This window comes from Salvia miltiorrhiza, unplaced genomic scaffold, assembly GCF_028751815.1.
Source record: "Salvia miltiorrhiza cultivar Shanhuang (shh) unplaced genomic scaffold, IMPLAD_Smil_shh original_scaffold_209, whole genome shotgun sequence".
NCBI classification, from domain to species: domain Eukaryota; kingdom Viridiplantae; phylum Streptophyta; class Magnoliopsida; order Lamiales; family Lamiaceae; genus Salvia; species Salvia miltiorrhiza.
In genome coordinates this window covers 60,869-85,088 of record NW_026651501.1, presented here as the reverse complement: position 1 = coordinate 85,088, position 24,220 = coordinate 60,869, and the positions used below count along the sequence as shown (strand labels likewise).

General features: G+C 38.4%; 2 protein-coding genes across 2 annotated transcripts; both read left to right on the top strand.

Moving 5' to 3' along the window:
• The first annotated feature begins 3,145 nt into the window (after nucleotides 1–3,145).
• On the top strand, nucleotides 3,146–9,913 carry LOC131003352 (vegetative cell wall protein gp1-like). Its single transcript, XM_057929872.1, has 3 exons — nucleotides 3,146–3,313; nucleotides 8,386–8,986; nucleotides 9,255–9,913. Exons 1-3 carry the CDS (start codon nucleotides 3,146–3,148, stop codon nucleotides 9,353–9,355), a joined length of 870 nt encoding a protein of 289 aa, XP_057785855.1. The 3' UTR covers nucleotides 9,356–9,913.
• Nucleotides 9,914–13,202: 3,289 nt separating this feature from the next.
• On the top strand, nucleotides 13,203–18,628 carry LOC131003351 (uncharacterized). Its single transcript, XM_057929870.1, has 5 exons — nucleotides 13,203–13,385; nucleotides 13,519–13,735; nucleotides 14,084–14,124; nucleotides 17,101–17,701; nucleotides 17,970–18,628. Exons 1-5 carry the CDS (start codon nucleotides 13,203–13,205, stop codon nucleotides 18,068–18,070), a joined length of 1,143 nt encoding a protein of 380 aa, XP_057785853.1. The 3' UTR covers nucleotides 18,071–18,628.
• Nucleotides 18,629–24,220: the final 5,592 nt, after the last annotated feature.

Below are 24,220 nucleotides of genomic sequence, written 5' to 3'. Positions count from 1 at the left end.
TTACTTTGTGATATATACATGCTCAATAAAAATCAGATAATGATCGTTATATAATTTTAACGAACATATTAAAAATATAACGAATAAAGGGAGTTGTTCGTTACTTTGTGGTGCATGTTCAATAAAAATCAGATAATATTCATTATATAATCTTAACGAACGTATTAAAAAATTTAACTGATAACTGAATTGTTCGTTACTTTGTGATACTCGTTCAATATAATCAGATAACGTTCATTAGGTAAAAAACGTAATACATAAGAAATAATTACTTATGAATTCCTAGCGTACGTATCTTCCATAAATGTATCTTCCAAAAATATGTTGATATGGTTAAGATATGATATGGTAATTTACGTTATATGGAAATTAGTATTTTTACAATCCTTATTTATCCTGGAAAAAAAAAATCGTAAAACACATGTTCGCTATCTTCTCCCTTTAAAAGTCACCACACCGACACCATATTCATAAGCACTCGTGATACCAATTTTATTTTCGTGATTACAATGAGCTACGGATCGAACTTGGACTGAAAGTGAGAATCCTAATTAATTTGACTCGTAGCTTATTTTAAAGTCCAGTACTGCAAGCTTAAATTTGAATTAATAGTTTTTTTAGTTAATAAAAAAATTGTTTTCATTTTTTTAGGTGAAAATTTGTTTATGTTAAAATTGATGGTAGTAATTAATATGAAAGCGTGTTGGTTTAACTAAAGATCTAAAAGTACAAGACTTCTATAAATGTAAAAATGGTGGTTATAAGTCAATTCGTGAAATTATTGTTTTGCCGTTTTAGTGATTCCCTTTTCAAAGTAATAAGGAAATGTATTCTCCTATCCAATGCAATGAAAGAATCATCGAAGTTATCACAAGCTTCAATTAATTTTTGTATTGGATAATTTCAGAATGGCTTTAATATATGTGTGGATGTTTGCAGGTCGTGGACAATTCACATAATGTTATAATAATTGTAGTGTTTTATTAAAGTATGTCAATGATTTGCACCGTACGATCATCTACACAAAATAATTTTATAGATGCAACAAAAATTTGATGCGCGACTATATATGTAATTTCCTATTTTTATTTCTTTTCTCTCCACATATAAATACGAGCCTCTTGTGTTATGTAGTAAGACTTAGAGCATATGTTTTATATGTTTTAAATTGATTAATTCATCTAATTATTCGTTTCTTTGGAGATCCTAACAATGATTTGATTTTATAGTTAATTTAGCTAGTATTATTTAATACTATATATATGTGGCCAAATTTATTTTACGTAAATTATTATGTGCAGACACCCGAATAGCATGCGGCCAGGTCGGGTCCGTATTGACCCGACCCGAACCGAATAGTTATATTAATATTTTCACGATTGAAATCAAAATTTAGGCAAGTGTGTTATTAGTGAATAAGGGGCCCACTTTTAGTAGTGAAAGAAAATATCCAAAAAAAGAATTAAAGTGTACACTTTTGTGTGACGTCCTAAAATGACAAAAAGTGCACACTCTTATGGGACGAAGGGAGTAATAATAATACTCGTAAAATTACAACGACCAAATAAATTATTCCTAATTAATTACTTTATGATAACGAATGCAACTCCATGAATTTATTTTGTTTAATTCAAGAACAATGTATTGTAGAAATGCACGTTGGTTAGTTAGTTAACGACTGAAAAAAATAGTCGGTAATAGTAGCCTCTTGTCGTAAAAATTCGACCAATTCCTAAGTTCAATGATAGAAATAACGGTCGTAAATATATCAAAAATGATCATTAATTTGACAATCATTTTTTCGGTCTTTATTAATGTTGTAGACGACGATGCAAATGGAGACGCCATTGAACAGTCGCTAACGACCATTTTTTTGTAATTTGCGACTATTTATTCAGTCTTTAAGACCGCATTTTCTTGTAGTGTTGGTAAAATATTACTTCGTTTTGCATCTAATAAATACAACTCAACTTGTTATGAATTTATTAAATGATATGAGTCGAAACCTACATAAGTATTTATCATCATCATCATTATAAATTCATACACTGTTCATTAAAAGTTAATAAATAGGTTAGCTTATAAAAAATTATCTTTGAATTTTGTTAAGCCAACACGATACCATATTAGCCTATTTAATAAAAAACTATATTTAATCTTTGCATTTTATTATATATTTAAATATATATTTATTTATTATACTATTGTGTACTGTTTTGGATTCATATTAATTTTTCCCTTGCCATTTCTGTTTGTAAATTTTAAATGTATGTGATTGTAAATTAAAGTATTTATTGCATAAATTAAAAAGTCAAACATCTAGGTATAAAATTGTATTTTTCGTTTTTATGCTTTTAATTCACCAACGCACCTAAAAAATATACTCCCTCCGTCCACAATTCAGTGCCCCATTTGGGTGTGGGCACGGAGCTTAAGAAAGCTGAAAAAGGTGTTGTGGTGAAATATAAGGGTAGTTGACTAAAGTGATAAAGGTAGTTGACTAAAGTGATAAAGTGATAAAGTGTAGTAAATATAGAATATAAAAGTGAAAAAGGTGTTTGAAGGTGGGTCCATTAGTGGCAAAGGGTAGTAAATATAGAAAAAGTAGGAGAGTAAAATGGTACAAAAAGCAAAACATGGCATTCAATTGTGGACACTTTTTAAAGGCCAAACAGGGCACTGAATCATGGACGGAGGGAGTATCACCTAATAAAAATACATAAATTCTACTGCATGTACATCAGTGCGCTGGTCTAGTGCATTTCGATTTTTTTAATGAAAAAGTATCATATACGTAACGTAGTATATCGAGTCAATTAATGGATTGAAAAAAGGAACATGTTTTCGATTAATGCATGGCTTCTTCATTAATCTTTTCTCTAAAGCAATTAATCAACCTATATATCATTAATTTATAGATCAATTAATATCATATGTTATAAGTCAACCTATTATTAACTTTTAATGAGCATAGTGTGAATTTCTAGATTAATGTAGGTTTCGACTCCTATAATTTAATAAAGTCTTAATAAGCTGGGTTGTATTTATAGAAGCAAAACGACGTAATATTTCATCAAAAAGACAAGGATTGAAAAGAAAAAAGAAAAATCATATCAGCATGACTACACCAAAATCAAATACGGTGATGTGGATTATAGCTTTGGTGGTAATACTAATTGTATCAAAGGAAATTGAGGCGTTTGAAAGTTGGCCGATTAAAGACCTGAAAAGATGCTACAAAAATTGGCGGCCGGAATGCAAGTCTCGACTTTTGGATGACATATGCACAAGACCTGTGCCTTCTTTAAAGGGCGTTTGTTGCGATGTGATACTTAATAAAAAGATTAGTGAAGATTGCTACTATACTATTGTTGAAGACTTGAGAACTCATAACCCTTGCCAACAAGACTCAACTAGTATGATTTACGCCACGGCTGCTTCGCTTTGGCAAAGTTGTTTCCAAGGAATATATTGAGATCTTCCATCTACTATGATTCCACCTTTACATTTTATTATTTTCATTTGTAAAAAATGGTTGTAATAATAAAATATCATATTCTACTATTGTCCGTAAGTTTAATGCTATATTTACTCATGAATAGTATCCATGAGGACCTGACTGCGCTCGATTCTTTTTCTTTTTATTGCAGAGTTTTTTTAGCTAATCATTTTCTGTTTCCCTCTTCTGTCATGACCTATTGAATGTAAGAAACATTAATGTATTGTTGTCAATTTTTGTATTGTTTATGTCACCATTGGAGCTTTTACTATTTGCTTTTTTTGTAGGTACTTTAGCGTTAGACCTGTTGTCAACTTTGAACTTTTCTTTCTTTAAAATGAAAAATCTCTAATTAAGATATCCATTACCCACAAGCTGACGAATTAATGGTGTGGTATTTGGTGAAGCAATATGGCTTTCAATATTAATTAAATGCATTGCGCTACATATCACCAAAGAAAATTCATTCTTAGTAGTACAACAATTTTTTATTAATGAAAAATAATAAAATTTAAAAGTGGAATCATAGGATATGAAAAATCTCAATATATTCCTTGGAAACAACTTTGCCAAATCGCAGAAGCCGTGGCGTAAATCATACTAGTTGAGTCTTGTTGGCAAGGGTTATGAGTTCTCATGAAGTTTTCAACAATTGTATAGTAGAAATCTTCACTCATCTTTTTATTAAGTATCACATCGCAACAAACGCCCTTTAGAGAAGGTACATGTCTTGTGCATATGTCATCCAAAAGTCGAGACTTGCATTCCGGCCGCCAATACTTGTAGCACCTTTTCAAGTCCTTAATCGGCTAACTTTCTGTCACGACCGAACTTAACTAAGGATAGGTAAGTCGGGAAACCGTGACTAGGGAAGGGAAATTAGGAGAGGGGACAGAAAGAGGTGATAAATAATTATAAAGGAATTAAATTAAGATTAAGATGTAATATGAGATAAGTCACACATATATAGATAAGAGCGAGTAATCGGTCAAGAGTATCCGATTTAAGTGTTTATACAATAACTTGATTTGACAATCCAACATAATAGGATAATCTGCATCATAACTGAGTGTTCGCAACGGAAATGAGAACGTGATACATGTATGAAGACATGTATCGCCAAGAGTTTATTTAGTAAATATGACAAAGCTCCGTACGACACCTCATCATCACTCATCACTGCTCAACCTGCACATTTAGAAATACATGCAGGGCTGAGTACAAAGTACTCAGTAGACATATGCTGAAAATCATATACATACTTAATAACTGTAAATTGTCATGCCATTTCAATAGTATAACCAAGGGTTTTTACTTAAAAAGGCCCAAGCATACTAAATTCATTTGTGATTCTAAAGTTCGTCTGATCAGACTAAGTTCTTTTGTAATCTATCATATCTGAAGCTGTGTGCCGGAGAGGTGGCCACCTCTCATGGACACTTGACCGGCCAACCCGCTCGATGACTCACAGTCACTGTGTACACTAATCCCGGCAGGATAGCTATCCGCTCAGGATCCGAATTCGATTATAAACTGGCAGATAGATATCATACTAAAATCTAAAACATTTATGGCAAGACAATAGTTGAAATAATTTCAATTCAAATATTTCTGAAATTAATAACTTGCTCGAATGTAAACATTTACTTTGCTGGATATATATATATATATATGAAAGTAATGCCTACCTGATTGCAGTTTTTTGCTACTTAAGAAAATGATTCTCTTTCCTTAGCGCGATAGGTTACTCAGGCGCTTTTGTTTATTTGAACCTTTGATAACACGAAAACATGTGTTCGAGTGAATAATAGAAAAGATAACAACAAATGCAGTGAATCAATATTCACTCATTTCTCTAACTACCCATATTTCCTTAAACGACCGTATCTAACTCATATACAATCGTTCTTCCTTTATCGAAATACTTCATGTACCTTTGAGGATGTAGGAAATCCCATTTTATAATGCCAATCACCAATGTATATTGCTACTATTAAAAGAACTACTAAGTCATTAATAAATTCTAAATCTTAAGTCCTAATGAAAATTTCACTGTGAGATTTTAGGAAAAATAATAAAAGAAGTTAACTATAAAAAGAAATTTTCGAGAAGATCTAATAATTTCAATATTTTAACCATTTAACAATTAATAAATCTTCAATAATTCATTTATCAACTTTTCCATCTACTATAATTCTACCAACAAATTCTCATGAAATCCTTCTCAAAATATTTATATATGTCAATAGCTCATTTATAAATTAAAAGTGATATTTTATCAACAATAAAACTTTAAAATCCTTAATATGAATTATTTTGAATCATTTCAATCTCAACAAAGCTGTATAGACTCAACTTCAACTAATAAACTGCTTTTACTCCGAACTCGTATGGAGTCGAATTTTATATCAATAGAAACCTCTTTGAGTCTAGTTTAATTGAAAAAACAGTATGCTGAAAAACTCCAAGTAGTTTAAGAGATATAGCGATTTGCCCATCGCCTACCAGATTCGGCATTTTCTGCCAACTGAAAGTCCAGATTTTTGAAAAATAGCAAACGTTACCGGAATGACCTCAAATTTTATATGCAGATAACTAACACATATATATTCATAAAATAAAAATTGTGAGAGCTAAATATCATCATATGGTTACTGAAATAATTAACCTAATCATCTGCCTCACGACAGTTTCAGCATATACTGGCAGTAGACTTCTTGAATTTTAAAAGGGGTAGTAAACAAAGTTCAAATGACATGAAACTTTGCACAAATATTCACCACACTCCCATATATACCCCAGAAATTTCCCATAATACAATAGAAACGGGAACACATCGAAACAAGGGCGTCAACTTACCCCTGTCCAAGTGAGCACTAATGGAAGTTGTTCGTCGGGGGTTTTCTGGTCGTCGTTCCCCGATGGTGTTTAGCTGCGAAGGTCTACGACTTAGTTTTCCTCGTGCGAGGTAGATCAGGCTACACAACGGTGGTTTCTCGATCCTTTTTCGTCGTAAGGATAGTGAGAAACGAAGGCCGTAAGTTGGCCGGTGGCTAAGTCGGGAATTCGACGTTGGCCGCCGAAGGATATTGCGGCCTTTGGTCAGGAAAATACAGAGAAGGCTTCGGCCTTTCGATTGTTGGATTTGGTAGCCTAATGTCACACCCCAATTCTTGAAGGAATAAACTATAATCGAGGTACGACTAAAATCATAGAAATAATCAAGGAAAGAACCTTGTGAAATTCAGATAATAGAATAAAAAGGTTGGGCAATGCTCTTTGAATGAAGAAAGATAGAAATCAAGTGATACTAATCAATCAACAACATTCTAAGCCTTAGGATCACAAGTTCGGTTTCAAGCTTCCGATAACCAACGTTAAATAACATAGAGCTAGAAATTTAGAGTTTAAGCTCGATAAAAACATAATTCAGAATTTAACATAACAGTCTTAAGTTGGAGAAACAAAAGACAAATAAAAGCTAGTGCAATAGCGGAAGACAAAATACGGAGTTGAACCCTAGCCTCAGCTCTGCCCCGTCATCACCAGCCATTAACCTGAAAACATTTGAAAGTAATTTTGGGCTAAGTACTAATGTACTTAGTGGGCTGCAACTTTTAAAGCATTTCATAATCTGAAGAACAGTTTATCCAATCTTACTGACATGACATAGAAGGTTTTAAAAAGAAATAACTTCTATGCATGTTAAAACATTTTCATATATATATACTTAATTATTTTGCGCGCGTTTGCACACTCCATTCTGTTACTCGCTGTGATCCCGGACCTCTAGCCACCGACGGATCTCTGTCTCCCGCTGACTTGAACTGAGGGCGTAACCCAGCCAAGTATAATAAACCTCGGAAATTAATCCAGACAGGCCTATCATTACCATGCTCCGGAACACATCCCGTCGAGCACCCTTATAACGCCTCTGGTTAGTGCCCGATGGAGATCAACCCACCGAGTCAGCTAACAAGTGTACACAATTCTCAAACAACGTGTTAGGTCATAAGAGAACCTCAATTGATTAACTGTACGAGCCTTAAACATGGTAGAGTGCACAAAAATATTTTATTGGATAAACAGTTTATATTACACGAATATTTAAGCTCAATAGCTAAATCATACATTTGAAAAATAAGCCCACCTGTCTAGGCAAAGCCTGTCGTTTAACTTTATTTCTGAATCGGAATAGCAGTGCTAATCCTCCTGATGCTCAAAGCCTACAAGAAATCTATTCTCAATAGGTCTCCTTGAATTCTAATCTTAAGTCATGGTGTAGTGCTTAATATTCTATGATTCACTTAGCCGGGTTTTCAAAATTTAATGAATAAATAATTGAAAACATTTCTTTTGAGTTAAGAACACCAACAATATTCTTACTCATATTTTTTTAATAATTGGAATTATAATAAAACCAATTAAATCATAAATATTCTTATTACAAAATATAATGCAAATCATGTCATGCTTATCATATAATAAGTAATTACTTAAAATATGCACATAATAATAATAATATAATATTATTATGAAAATTATCCTTTAAATAAATTAATCAAACTAATAATAGTTCAATTAATTAAAAATAAGAAAGCCCAATTTAATTAATTGAAGGCAATTCAAAATCCTTAAATAAAATAAAGCCCAACAAATTTATTAATTAATAGCCCAACTGAAACAAAAATAAATAAAATCTCGGCCCAAATACTCATAAAAATCGGCCCATGACTCGAGCCCACTCTAATTAAAATCGGCCCACAACTCGAGCCCACTCTAATTAAAATCGGCCCACAACTCGAGCCCACTCTAATTAAAATCGGCCCACTACCAAGCCCATCACTCAAACCCAACCCCAAAGCCCAACCCCCACCAAGCCCTAGCCCACACTCCTTCCCCCCTTCTTCTCCCCCCCTTCAGCCGCTCACACACACACGCCTCTCTTGCCTCTCTCTTCTCTCCCTCTTCACGCCAAACCCGCCCCTTCTCTCCCCCGAATCTCCTCCGGCGGACAACGGCAGCCACCGCCGAATACGCCGCCACCCTTGACTCTCCTCTCCCTCAACTGCTCCATCTTGCCCTCGACTGCTCCATCTTGCCCGGCGACAAGCGCCGCCCGGAACTTCTCCCTCGTCTCCTGTCACTCCCGCCGCCGCAGCTACGCCGCCTGTTGCTACCCGACACCACCATCACCTTCTCCTTCTTCAGCCGACAGCGTGGCCGCCCTCGCTGCCCCGAGACAGAGAGCAGCGGTTGGTCGGACCGCCTGCCACCATCCCAGAGCCGGCGCTGCTGTTGTTGTACATCTTCTCCATCGCCGGCTGCCATCCCAGCCTCTCTCCGCCGCCGCGGCTCGGCCACCAACGAAGGACCACCCACCTCATCTCCCTCTGTACCCCCTGTTCTCTCTCCTCCTTGGCAACGACGGAACGCCGCTGCCTCCCTCGGTCTCTCTCTCTCGACCTTCCGGCGACTGCAGCAGCGGTAAGCCGCCTCGCCGTTCTCCCTCACTGAACTCCGGCTGCCACGACCAGCAGCTGGTCGCCGCCGTCCACCCCAAGACTCACGCACACACATCACACCAAGTTTGTTTTTGGTTGAAATCGCAATAGTTCGTTAAAAAAAATATGAACTTTATGATCTGCCATTTTATATATATATATACAGATTGTATGCTTATGAATAAAGTTTGCATCTTTAGAAATTCTTGCAAAAGCTTATACATGTATGTTGGTTTATTGGATTGGCACAGATGGTATGCTTGAAATGTTTTGCTGTGTAAATCGTGAGGTTTATTTGTGGTTTCTGCTAAACCAATTTGGAGCTAGAGGCGTAATGTATAAACAGAGGTAGGCGAAAAAGTCAAGTGGTTACCTTGGCGAGGATTTCAGTTGGTATTTTGATTTCTGCTTGTTTGCTCAATACTTGATTTCTGGTGAAATGAGCTTGGGGCCGATGAAAATAATTTGGTGGATTAAGTGAGTGAAGGAGAACTTGGCTGATTTGTTAGGTGGAATTTGACAGCATAAAACAAAAGAAAGTGGAAAACAAAAGAGAGATTTGGCTGTCGGATTAGTAGGAGAAGGGGGTATGGTGGGAGGAAAGAAAGTGGAAAAAATTGAAAGTGGACGGCTAATGCAAAAGAAAGTGATTAGATAGGAGATGATTTAATAATCTGCATAATTACATGTATGCTAAAAATAATCATGATATAGGGTGGCTATTAGGAACATAAATAATATATCGGGACTGTAATAAATACTTCAGGGTTTGCTAAATAAATATTTCGTGAAGAATACTTGAATGCTAAATTAAATAAATATGCAATGCATATAAATTCAATAATTAAATTTACAAATATTTTTGTAAATCATTTTTGTTGGAATTACAAATAAATTCTTTTTCTTTATATCCGGCGTGAATCAACTTAATATCTAAGTTTAAAAAAAAAAAAAAAATTATTCTAAACTTAGCAAAAAGGAACGGGGTATTACATCCCTCCCTCCTTAAAAAAAAATTTCGTCCCCGAAATTACATACCTTGGTAATCTAGCTGGGGATACTTGACTTTCATTGAATCTTCAAGTTCCCATGTGGCCTCTTCCATCCCGTGATGGTTCCACTTCACTTTAACAAGAACGATGTTCTTGTTACGTAAAACTTGAACCTTGCGATCAAGTATCTGGACTGGTTTTTCTTCATAACTTAAGTCCTGAGCTAGGACCACTTCATCATGCTTAATCACATGTTTTGGATCAAACACATACTTTCTTAACTGAGAGACATGAAACACATTGTGTACGTCTCCAATACTGGGCGGCAATGCCAACCTATAGGCTACAGGGCCTATCTTATCTAGGATCTCAAAAGGTCCTATAAAACGGGGTCGTAACTTGCCCCTCTTTCCAAAACGTATAACTCCCTTTGAGGGAGAAACTTTGAGGAAAACTCGATCCCCAACATTGAATTCTAACTCCGATCGACGTTTATCGGCGTAAGACTTTTGTCTATCTTGAGCTTCTTTGATTCTTTGCTTGATGTGGTCGACCTTCTCAACCATCTGTTGGACCAATTCAGGACCTAACAACTTTCTCTCGCCCACTTCATCCCAGTAAAGTGGTGATCGACATTTTCGGCCATACAAAGCCTCATATGGAGCCATTCCAATTGTTGCTTGATAACTGTTGTTATAAGCAAATTCTACAAGAGGTAACAAATCCTCCCAACTTCCACCTTTGTCTGCGACAATCGTTCGCAGCATATCTTCTAGGATCTGAATCGTTCTTTCTGACTGCCCGTCAGTCTGAGGGTGGTATGCTGTGCTGAAATTCAGCTGAGTGCCCATTGCTTCTTGTAAACTTTTCCAGAAACGCGATGTGAATCTGGTGTCACGATCTGACGTGATAGATACAGGTACACCATGAAGGCGTACTATCTCTCTGACATATAACTTTGCAAGTTTCTCCAATCCAAAAGTCATTTGAATTGGCAGAAAGTGCGCCGACTTTGATAATCGGTCCACTATGACCCAAATAGCAGTGTTTCCACGTGCCGACCTCGGTAGGCTCACTACGAAGTCCATGTTAATGTGCTCCCACTTCCACTCAGGGATAGGTAGTGGTTGCAGCATTCCATATGGCCTCTGATGCATGGCCTTCACTTGTTGACAAGCGAGACATCGCTCCACAAACAAAGCTACATCTCTTTTCATTCCTTTCCACCAGAAAATTTTCTTCAAATCCTGATACATCTTTGTGCTGCCTGGATGTGCAGTGTAAGGAGTATCATGAGCCTCGCTCATAATCTCATTCTTTAATTCTTCTTTATGTGGCACACACAATCTTTCACCAACCATAAGTGCATTATCCTTTGCTTCAGTGAATCCTTTTGTTTCATTCGTTCTTGCAGCTAGACGCATCTTCTCCAAGAACCAATCTTCTCTTTGTGCTTGCACAATTCTTTCCCTCAAATCAGGTTTAGCTATCAATGCAGCAACACAACCCGATACTGTGTCTGGAGGATGAACAATTTCTAAACTGAGTGAGGCGAAGTCACGAATAAGTTCCTTCTGCTGGGTGATGAAATACCCTAGCTTAGCCTTCGTCTTTCGACTCAGTGCGTCAGCTACTACATTCGCTTTTCCTGGATGATAACTGATGGTGCAATCGTAATCCTTTACTAATTCGAGCCATCTTCGTTGTCTCATGTTCAAATCCTTTTGTTCGAAGAAGTATTTCAAACTCTTATGATCTGTAAAGATCTCACACTTTACTCCATAGAGGTAGTGTCTCCAAATCTTCAGCGCGTGCACGACGGCTGCTAGTTCTAAATCATGAGTAGGGTACTTCAGCTCATGGGGCTTCAATTGACGAGACGCGTATGCTATCACTTTCTGATTTTGCATCAACACGCAACCCAATCCTAATTTCGAGGCATCAGTATACACCACGAATTCTTCATTCTCTTCTGGTATTGCTAACACTGGTGCAGTAGTCAGCCTAGTCTTCAGCTCCTTAAAACTTTGTTCGCACGCTTCAGACCAAACGTATTTAGTCCCCTTTTTCAAAAGCTGAGTCATTGGCCTAGCCAGTTTCGAGAATCCTTCGATGAATCTTCTGTAGTAACCTGCTAGACCGAGGAAACTCCTGATCTCATTGACATTTGATGGTGCCTTCCATTCCTTGACTGCTTCAACCTTGGCGGGGTCTACTTTGATTCCTTCAGTCGACACGATGTGACCGAGAAACATCACTTCTCTCAACCAAAACTCGCATTTGCTGAATTTAGCAAACAATTTCTCATTACGCAAGGTTTCGAGTACGATGCGCAAGTGCTCCTCGTGTTGTTCTTCAGTCTTAGAGTAGATGAGAATGTCGTCAATAAACACTAAGACAAAACTATCGAGATATTGATGGAACACTCGGTTCATCAAATCCATGAAAACGGCTGGGGCATTCGTTAATCCAAAGGGCATCACTGTGAACTCGTAATGTCCGTAACGCGTTCGAAATGCTGTCTTTGGAATGTCTTCTCTTTTCATCTTGAGTTGATGGTAACCAGATCTTAGATCAATCTTGGAAAACACACCGGCTCCTTTCAACTGATCAAACAAGTCGTCTATCCTTGGAAGAGGATATCTATTCTTTATCGTGAGCTTGTTTAATTCTCTATAATCGATACACATCCTTAGTGAACCATCTTTCTTCTTGACGAATAAGACTGGTGCTCCCCACGGTGACACGCTAGGCTGTATGAAACCTAGATCCAACAGTTCTTGTAGTTGCACTTTCAATTCTTGTAACTCTGGCGGGGCCATTCTGTATGGTGCCTTTGACACTGGTGCTGCCCCGGGTTCTAGATCAATCGTGAATTCTAGTTGTCTGTTCGGTGGCATACCGGTCAATTCTTCGGGAAAAACATCTTTGAATTCTCGCACCACTGGAACTTCTTCGATCGTTTTCTTTACTTCATGTTCTCCTGTCAAACTGACCAGAAAAGCCTGACATTCTCCCGTTCTCATTATCTTTGTGGCCTTCATCGCCGAAATTACTGGTACTCTTCCTCCCATTCTTATGCCATGAAAACTTGCCTTCTCCTTTCCAGCGGATTGGAAAGAGATCTTTCTCTCGCTACACAGTATCGTGGCACCGACTTGAGTAAGCCAGTCCATCCCTAGGATTATGTCAAACTCTATCATAGTGATGACATACAAATCTGCCTTAAATGTTTCAGCACCTATGTTCAGCTCTAAGTTCGAGATAATGTCCTTAGCAGTCAATCTTCCATTACCAGGGGTGTTAACTTCTAAAGTTATCTCAGCCAATTGTGGAGCCAGTTCTAATCTCTTACAAGCAGCATGTGAAATGAAAGAGTGGGACGCTCCAGTATCAAACAAAGCTATAATCGGCACGTCGAAAGCATTAATCATACCTGCCAAGTTTCCTTGGTTTCCTGCTGCTTGATTTTGGTTAAGGGCATAGGCCCTAGCATTCTGTGGCTGTCCCCGTTGTCCTCCAGGGCCCTGATTTTGTCGCTGTTGATTTTTGGGGTTTTGCTGTTGAGGTGCTCCTCCGTTCTTCTTCGGACATACTGAAGCATAGTGCCCAGTTTCCCCACATCTATAGCATATATTCATTCCTTTCAGGCATTCCCCTGAATGAGGTCGCTGACACTTTGGGCAGAGTGGTCGTCCCATTGCTTGCGGCTGTTGATTTTGACGTTGATTCTGATTTTGGTTAGCAGCCCACGGCTTCTTTCCATTTCCATTCCCGGGGTTTCCTCCAGTTCCCTCGTTCCACTTTCTTTTTCCTTTACCACCATCTTGAGGTGGTACGAATCCAGACTGTCCCGGAGCTTTCCCTTTTTCCTTTGGTAGCAATGACTCAATGGTGAGAGCCCTGCTCAAAGTTTGTGCGTAGGTGAGACCTCCCTGGCTTGCTAGGGAGATTGATATCTCGTGGCGCAGTCCATTCCTGAATTTTTCTGCACGCTTCTCATCAGTGTCCACCAGCGTCGGAGCATATCTTGATAGCTGATTGAAGGCTCTATCGTACTCAGTAACTGTCCCAGCCCTCTGCTTCAGATTCCAGAACTCATTCTGCTTCTTCTGTCTATAGCATCCCGGTATGTATTTCTCATATAATTCAGTCTTGAAATCTTCCCAAGTGAAATTTTCCCACTGTTCCTCAGTCATTGTGCGCCTCACCGATTCCCACCAGAAGTCGGCTTCGTCCACCAGTTGGTAGGTTGCACAAGTTACTTTGTCTTCTTCATCGCAACGGATGTAGTTAAAGATACGCTCTATGGCCCTAACCCACTTTTCGGCGTCTGTTGGATCGCCCAGCCCGTCAAATGTTGGAGGTTTTTCCTTGCGAAACTTCTCTTCAGCAGTACGATTTGGTGCTACTTGTTGGATTGGCTCTTCAGGGATGAATCCCCTGCCGCGTCCACGACCACGACCACGTCCTCGTCCCCTACCGCGTCTTCTTGGTGCGTCTTCCATTCTGATTTACGAACGAAAATAACACAAAAGTGAGACTTATTCTGCATGCATGCATACATATATACATACATAGATATACTTAAGGTATATTACTTCTATAGTGTAACCCTATGTAAGGCTAACTCTATGGGGAAACTGATCTATCTGGGTGGAATACTCAAGTGAATCCTTAATCTTATCTCATTGCTTCTACGTTATAACATATCTATGTTAAACGTTTCTATCTTACCAGTCCTTACTTAAATCGATCAAGCGGGGCTATCACGACTAACATTCCCAAGACATTCGTGGGTGGTACTCAAACAGTTGTAAGAGTTCTTATTATTCTGATCGTATAGGCAGTGAACCTAAAACAATAACATAACTTTCTTATTCGTTCATTCTCTTTGAAACCTGAAACATGTGGACATTTAATGTCACATGAAACTTTTGTATTGCCGGAAAGATTCAAAGAATCTAACTCGACCATACATCTGGTATTCGTGAAAAGCTCGATAGTCCTAAACACGACTTTACTTCATTTTATCGTTAAGGGCTCGGGTTGTCCCAAACACGATACTTAGCTGGTTATATGAGTCGGAGACTCAAAATAACAATATGAAAGCGATTAGCAATTCATAACTTATAGCATATGGAAAGCGTTAAGCAATTCACATAGCATCTTTTACTGAAGCGCGCACTTCTTAAACTCTAAAACATTTAATAACTTTGAAACTTTTAAATCGTACCTTTTTCTTGCGGCAGTGTGACGGCGAGCTGAGGTTCAACAACTTTCTTAGAAGTCTAGAGGTACTATTCTAGACTCGACATTTAAAAACTTATGGTTATCAGAAACATGAAAGAAAACTCATGCTCTGATACCATTCTGTCACACCCCAATTCTTGAAGGAATAAACTATAATCGAGGTACGACTAAAATCATAGAAATAATCAAGGAAAGAACCTTGTGAAATTCAGATAATAGAATAAAAAGGTTGGGCAATGCTCTTTGAATGAAGAAAGATAGAAATCAAGTGATACTAATCAATCAACAACATTCTAAGCCTTAGGATCACAAGTTCGGTTTCAAGCTTCCGATAACCAACGTTAAATAACATAGAGCTAGAAATTTAGAGTTTAAGCTCGATAAAAACATAATTCAGAATTTAACATAACAGTCTTAAGTTGGAGAAACAAAAGACAAATAAAAGCTAGTGCAATAGCGGAAGACAAAATACGGAGTTGAACCCTAGCCTCAGCTCTGCCCCGTCATCACCAGCCATTAACCTGAAAACATTTGAAAGTAATTTTGGGCTAAGTACTAATGTACTTAGTGGGCTGCAACTTTTAAAGCATTTCATAATCTGAAGAACAGTTTATCCAATCTTACTGACATGACATAGAAGGTTTTAAAAAGAAATAACTTCTATGCATGTTAAAACATTTTCATATATATATATACTTAATTATTTTGCGCGCGTTTGCACACTCCATTCTGTTACTCGCTGTGATCCCGGACCTCTAGCCACCGACGGATCTCTGTCTCCCGCTGACTTGAACTGAGGGCGTAACCCAGCCAAGTATAATAAACCTCGGAAATTAATCCAGACAGGCCTATCATTACCATGCTCCGGAACACATCCCGTCGAGCACCCTTATAACGCCTCTGGTTAGTGCCCGATGGAGATCAACCCACCGAGTCAGCTAACAAGTGTACACAATTCTCAAACAACGTGTTAGGTCATAAGAGAACCTCAATTGATTAACTGTACGAGCCTTAAACATGGTAGAGTGCACAAAAATATTTTATTGGATAAACAGTTTATATTACACGAATATTTAAGCTCAATAGCTAAATCATACATTTGAAAAATAAGCCCACCTGTCTAGGCAAAGCCTGTCGTTTAACTTTATTTCTGAATCGGAATAGCAGTGCTAATCCTCCTGATGCTCAAAGCCTACAAGAAATCTATTCTCAATAGGTCTCCTTGAATTCTAATCTTAAGTCATGGTGTAGTGCTTAATATTCTATGATTCACTTAGCCGGGTTTTCAAAATTTAATGAATAAATAATTGAAAACATTTCTTTTGAGTTAAGAACACCAACAATATTCTTACTCATATTTTTTTAATAATTGGAATTATAATAAAACCAATTAAATCATAAATATTCTTATTACAAAATATAATGCAAATCATGTCATGCTTATCATATAATAAGTAATTACTTAAAATATGCACATAATAATAATAATATAATATTATTATGAAAATTATCCTTTAAATAAATTAATCAAACTAATAATAGTTCAATTAATTAAAAATAAGAAAGCCCAATTTAATTAATTGAAGGCAATTCAAAATCCTTAAATAAAATAAAGCCCAACAAATTTATTAATTAATAGCCCAACTGAAACAAAAATAAATAAAATCTCGGCCCAAATACTCATAAAAATCGGCCCATGACTCGAGCCCACTCTAATTAAAATCGGCCCACAACTCGAGCCCACTCTAATTAAAATCGGCCCACAACTCGAGCCCACTCTAATTAAAATCGGCCCACTACCAAGCCCATCACTCAAACCCAACCCCAAAGCCCAACCCCCACCAAGCCCTAGCCCACACTCCTTCCCCCCTTCTTCTCCCCCCCTTCAGCCGCTCACACACACACGCCTCTCTTGCCTCTCTCTTCTCTCCCTCTTCACGCCAAACCCGCCCCTTCTCTCCCCCGAATCTCCTCCGGCGGACAACGGCAGCCACCGCCGAATACGCCGCCACCCTTGACTCTCCTCTCCCTCAACTGCTCCATCTTGCCCTCGACTGCTCCATCTTGCCCGGCGACAAGCGCCGCCCGGAACTTCTCCCTCGTCTCCTGTCACTCCCGCCGCCGCAGCTACGCCGCCTGTTGCTACCCGACACCACCATCACCTTCTCCTTCTTCAGCCGACAGCGTGGCCGCCCTCGCTGCCCCGAGACAGAGAGCAGCGGTTGGTCGGACCGCCTGCCACCATCCCAGAGCCGGCGCTGCTGTTGTTGTACATCTTCTCCATCGCCGGCTGCCATCCCAGCCTCTCTCCGCCGCCGCGGCTCGGCCACCAACGAAGGACCACCCACCTCATCTCCCTCTGTACCCCCTGTTCTCTCTCCTCCTTGGCAACGACGGAACGCCGCTGCCTCCCTCGGTCTCTCTCTCTCGACCTTCCGGCGACTGCAGCAGCGGTAAGCCGCCTCGCCGTTCTCCCTCACTGAACTCCGGCTGCCACGACCAGCAGCTGGTCGCCGCCGTCCACCCCAAGACTCACGCACACACATCACACCAAGTTTGTTTTTGGTTGAAATCGCAATAGTTCGTTAAAAAAAATATGAACTTTATGATCTGCCATTTTATATATATATATACAGATTGTATGCTTATGAATAAAGTTTGCATCTTTAGAAATTCTTGCAAAAGCTTATACATGTATGTTGGTTTATTGGATTGGCACAGATGGTATGCTTGAAATGTTTTGCTGTGTAAATCGTGAGGTTTATTTGTGGTTTCTGCTAAACCAATTTGGAGCTAGAGGCGTAATGTATAAACAGAGGTAGGCGAAAAAGTCAAGTGGTTACCTTGGCGAGGATTTCAGTTGGTATTTTGATTTCTGCTTGTTTGCTCAATACTTGATTTCTGGTGAAATGAGCTTGGGGCCGATGAAAATAATTTGGTGGATTAAGTGAGTGAAGGAGAACTTGGCTGATTTGTTAGGTGGAATTTGACAGCATAAAACAAAAGAAAGTGGAAAACAAAAGAGAGATTTGGCTGTCGGATTAGTAGGAGAAGGGGGTATGGTGGGAGGAAAGAAAGTGGAAAAAATTGAAAGTGGACGGCTAATGCAAAAGAAAGTGATTAGATAGGAGATGATTTAATAATCTGCATAATTACATGTATGCTAAAAATAATCATGATATAGGGTGGCTATTAGGAACATAAATAATATATCGGGACTGTAATAAATACTTCAGGGTTTGCTAAATAAATATTTCGTGAAGAATACTTGAATGCTAAATTAAATAAATATGCAATGCATATAAATTCAATAATTAAATTTACAAATATTTTTGTAAATCATTTTTGTTGGAATTACAAATAAATTCTTTTTCTTTATATCCGGCGTGAATCAACTTAATATCTAAGTTTAAAAAAAAAAAAAAAATTATTCTAAACTTAGCAAAAAGGAACGGGGTATTACACCTAAAGATGGAGGAATGAGTACACGTTTCCGGTTCACAGCCTAGTGGCCGGTCGGCGAAGAAACAGGGAGCTCACTTGAGCTCTTGCAAGTAAGAAATTTAAAATTTTCACTACAGTGGAGTATTGCTTTTGCGGGAGTGATATAGGTGTAGTGATGAGCTGATAATTGAAGTTTATTGATTTGAAGCTGAATCAATCGGGTGAATTTATAGATGAATTTATGCGACAATGGGAGTAATGATAATGGAATTTTTGGTGTAGGGAGTTGGAGAATTTAAATGCAGCTTTGAAAATTTGTAGATTGCTGAAGATTTTCTTCAGCCGCCTTTGAAAACTTTGCTCTCGGCGTGATCATTTTCTCCTGAAATTGGGCCTTTTTGGGTGTGATGGATTGCATGGAAGATATTGCAGCTGTGAAAAGAAATGCTGCAGTAATGATGTGTTGGAGGAAAAATCGAGACATACGTGTAGTAGGATTTTGATTTGCCGTGATCTAGTTTCTCAGCTCCTAGTTCTTATTCGTTTCTGTAATAATTCTCCAATTCTTGCTAATTAAATATTTGTCGTATTTATATAAATTAAATCCTCAAACTTGGGATTTAATACGTGAAAGTCGAAATTAATTCACGACTTAATACTAAACACACATAATGTGAAATAATAAAATTATTATTCACATAAGCTCAAGTTATAATTCTATCAATTTGATTTAAATAACACAATTTATGAAATCGGTTATAAATCTAAAATTTCTAATACTATTGATTGAATCAATCAACTGGTAATGCAAAGTCTCAAACGTGTAGCTAATCCAATAATTTAATTATTGGTTTGATTCATGACTGAATATTAAGTCGCAGCTCTGTATCTCTTATACCGACTTTTGCTGAAATAATATTATTTTAACAAAATAGTCACAATAAATAATTAAAAGAATTTTATAACTAATGCACATATTTAATCTAATATGTATTTAAAAGAGCGGGGCATCACACTTTCAAACGCCTCAATTTTTCCAATCTCTTCACATATAGTATTAGAGCACCCGCAACGCGCCTACTCGATGTCTTACTCGAGTAGGGCGTTGCGGAGGGGCCTTACTCGAGGCGTGCTCGAGCCTTCGAGTATGCACGAGTGAGAGAGAGATATGGCGCTTGCATTGCACGCGCCTTAATTAAATATATATATAAACTTTAAATTTGAAGTAGTGCAACGACTATTTTCCTTTTTTTTTTAACCAACGGCTAAAATAGCTGTTTGGCCTTTTTTCCTTTTTTTTCTCTCTCTCTTTTATCTCTATAAATACTACCTCCTTCCCTCATTCATCACACATTACAATCCACTCCTTCTACCTCCTTCTTCCTCCTTCATTTTTTGTTAAAAGATCCCATCTTTGTTCTTCTAAAAATGGCGGAACCCCAGCATGATTCTTCGCCTGATTCCGACGATGTAGCTGAAAGGTTCATGGAGTGGGTAGAGTTGCTGAAGCAAGTGCTTGCTCCATACTCCTCCCAACCGGCGCCAGAGCCGGCGCGTGACAAACGTCCCCGATCATACGTACATCGTGATCGTGAGGAGGCCCATTTACGTCTTATGCAAGACTACTTCAACGACAATCCGACGTATGGTCCTACTTTTTTCCGACGTCGTTTTTGAATGCAGATTGAGCTGTTCTTGCGCATCGTCGATGTTGTTCAAGGTGAAGATACTTTATTCCATATGAGCACTGATGCACTCGGTCGAGACTCTCTCTCTCCTTTGCAGAAATGCACATCGGCTATCCGTCAATTAGCCACCGGGGTTAGTGCGGATGTATTCGACGAGTATCTCAAAGTCGCCGACTCCACCGGGCATGTATGCCTCAAGAAGTTCTACAGGGCAGTCATCCGGGCTTTCGGAGCCTATTACCTGCGCCGGCCAACACCCACGGACGTCCAACGTCTCCTTCATATGCACGAGGCGCGACACAGTTTTTTCGGGATGCACGGGAGCTTAGACTGTATGCATTGGGCGTGGAAGAATTGCCCAAAGGCGTGGCACGGTGCCTACACACGCGGTGATCAGGGAGAGCCCACCTTGATATTCGAGGCCGTTGCATTCCACGATTTGTGGATTTGGCACGCCTTCTTCGGCGTCGCTGGTTCGAACAACGATATCAATATGCTGAATCAGTCGCCTCTCTTCTCCGACGTGTTAGGAGGAACGACGGCGCCGGTGCTCTTCCATGCCAACCAGCACGAATACCGGATGGGCTACTACTTGTGTGACGGCATATATCCGGAGTGGCGTTACTTCGTCAAGAGTCCACCAATGGCGACCAATCCGAAGGAGGCGAGGTTCAAGAAGATGCAAGAATCGGCACAGAAGGATGTCGAACGCGCCTTCGGAGTCCTTCAGGCCCGGTGGGGAATCATTCGTAGTCCGACGCGCAACTGGTACGTACAGCACCTCAAGGACATCATGTTGTGTTGCATCATTCTCCACAATATGATTGTGGAGCACGAAGGTGAAGTGACTCTCAATTGGAGAGATGACGACGGGGCGTCTAGCAGCACTTCGACGGAGAGTGCTCAACAAACACTGGTGTCCTTCGAGGACTACGTGCGAAGAGATTCAATTCTTCGAGATAGACATCACTACAAGAATTAAGCACATAGACAACACAAAATAGACAACATATGTTAGTAAATATGTTGTCAATTATTATATTGACAACGAATATAGTCAAATATGTTGTCTATAACCACAAAAAAATATGGTCATAGACAACATATTTCGAAAACTGTTGTTTATGACCGCTATTAGACAACATAGTTTAATTTATGTTGTTTATTAACACAATAGACAAGGGATCTTCATGCGTTGTTGTCTTTATGAACGACTATAGACAAGTATTTCAAAAACTCTGTTGTCTATTAAATCATCAAACAACAATTTTTTAAAACATTTGTGTATTTTAATAATAAAAAAAGAAATACTCTCTCCCATTCTTTTTCAAACGTCTTCCACTCTAATTTTCGTTCCCAACTCTCTCTTTCTCTTCCCTCACTCGGCCACCCCTCTCACCTCTTTCTCCTCCGGCGAATTTTCCGTTCATCATCGCCACCGGCACGACGAACGCCACTGGTTGTTGTCCTCTCGATCCAGTCAAAATCTATGAATCACAATTAAAATCCCTAATTTCATCTAGGGTTCCAGCCTCTCAATTTCCCAGCCCCCCAGCGAGCATCGCCGCAATCGTCGTGCCTTCATCTCGCCTGAGCCGCGACGCAGCTGCAGGTACGTCCTTCATCTCTCTCTCTCTCTCTCTCCATGGCAGCTGCCGCGGATCGCCGCTGTTGTGCACCACGGTCGCTCACCGCCGCGGCGTGTTGCTGCTGCTGCCCTCTCTTATTTATCTCAGTTTTTTTAGTTTATTTCTATGGGTTGTTGTTCTACTCTACATAGAATGAAGGAAAAGTGTAAATATTTATTTATAAATAATTTCAGCTCTCCATTCTCTCTTGAGTTTATGTACTGCTTATTTGTTATTGAGTGAATAGATTTTGTAGCTGTTCTCGCGCTTTCAATTAATTCCTTCAGATTGTTGGATCATTACCTTGTTTTGTTTCGGTAGGGAGAATGTGATTTTGGTGGGATTTAGGTTTTATGAGAAATGTATAATGTTTGATTTTGAAATATTGTGATGCATTTGGGAGCTTAGGTTACTTAAAGTCTTGATCCCAAGTAAGTTTTCTTTGCTGTATAAATAGTAGAGGTGAAATTGAGTATGTTTGAAAGTTGTTTACAGAACTGGCCTATCGATACAAAGATAGAGCAGGTGGATACACAAGAATGCTTCGAACTCGTATACGAGTTGGTGATGCTGCACTAATGGCGTACATTGAGTTTATAGATAGGGAAAACGAACTTAGACTAGCCAAGCCACCGACCTCACCACCACCACAGAGGGCAGCTGTGGATCCGTGGGCGAGGTCGCGTCTCACCAGACAATATGCGCCACCTAAAGCAGAGAAGACCTCCGACTCCGATAGTTGAGTTATGTCCTTCTCGAATTGCAGTTAAAATTCTGTAATTTTTCATTAACTTGAAATAGTTTTGACCTGCTAAAGTTTTTGGTGAGAGCCAATAAAACAGATTATCTTTCTCATTGCCAATTCATGTCAAAATGAGGAAAACAAGAAATGTTTATTGATTTGGTATTGAAATGAATTGGTTCAGAGTGGGTGGTTGAATTTTTTAAAAAAGTTATTAATGTTTGGACTGCAGATGTTTGGCTTAGACTTTGCCCTAGTATGATGAGTTGCTGCCTTTGCTTGCTAATTCTTTTAACATATATCATTATTTATCAATTATGTCTGCATGAATAGGTTGAAGGAGTTACCCCTAATGATGGCTGATGATAAGGGTCGCAGCTGCCGTTGCAGTATCTGAGGCAAACTGGAGCTCAACGGTATAGAGGTCTGACCTCCATTGCGCAAAAAATCAGGGGCTTATAAGGTAGAACAACTTGCCTGCTGGATTGTCTCTCACCTCAGCTCTCAAAATGGTATATTTTTTATAAGTGATTTTTGTTAAATTCATTTGTTTATTTTCTTCAAATTTTTGTTATTTTTGTTGGAGATCAATCAATTTGTAAATATGATTGTGTAGATGAGAAGTGAGGAGGTATTATTGGTCAATTTTTATCTTTGATGAATTTATATTTGTTTCATCCTTTTTAAATAACATATATAATTGCATCTGCAGACAGCTTTAATGCAAGCATGTTGATATGGGCACTGGGAAGTTGTTCAAACTCTTATTCTATGTTTGATTTAATGTAAGTCTTCACATTGATAAACTTATTCCATTTTCTCTCGTTTCTATATTAAACAAATCTTGTATATAAGCAGTTCATTATTTGATCTTCACATTCTAGATTTTGATATGGGATCTTTTATCTGATAAACTTCACGTATTATAGATGGCAAACTTTTGAGCATAAAATTTGTCAAATTCTATGAGCTCTCAGTATTGGTCTCAACATACTTGTGACCTGATAAAGGCCAATTAAACAATAGGATTGGAACAAGTCATTTTATCTGTATCTGAGCCCGTCCTAGAATAAATGTGGATAGATGCTTGTTGATTGTAGTAGCATGCTAGTTTAGGAGATACGTACTGTAAGATTATTATATCATGGGAAAGTTTAGTTTTCTTCAGAATGCAGTCACACTCTAGCTATATGTCACATGGTCATTGCTTATCAAATTCATGATTAGTTATTTAAAATATTTGGCACATTGCTTACTATCTTATTTTTATTTTGATCATGTAGATTCAAGCAATTGGACGGTTGATTTGGTGGACGATTGGTGGTGAATAAAGGCGTAATTAGTTGGAGATTGTATTAGAGGTTTTTTTAGAAGATAAATGAAGGTGTAATTCGAGAAGATACAATTGTTGATGTAATGGATTTTGATGAAGTATCAAATAAAATGTTTGACTTTTATGGTATTAATCTA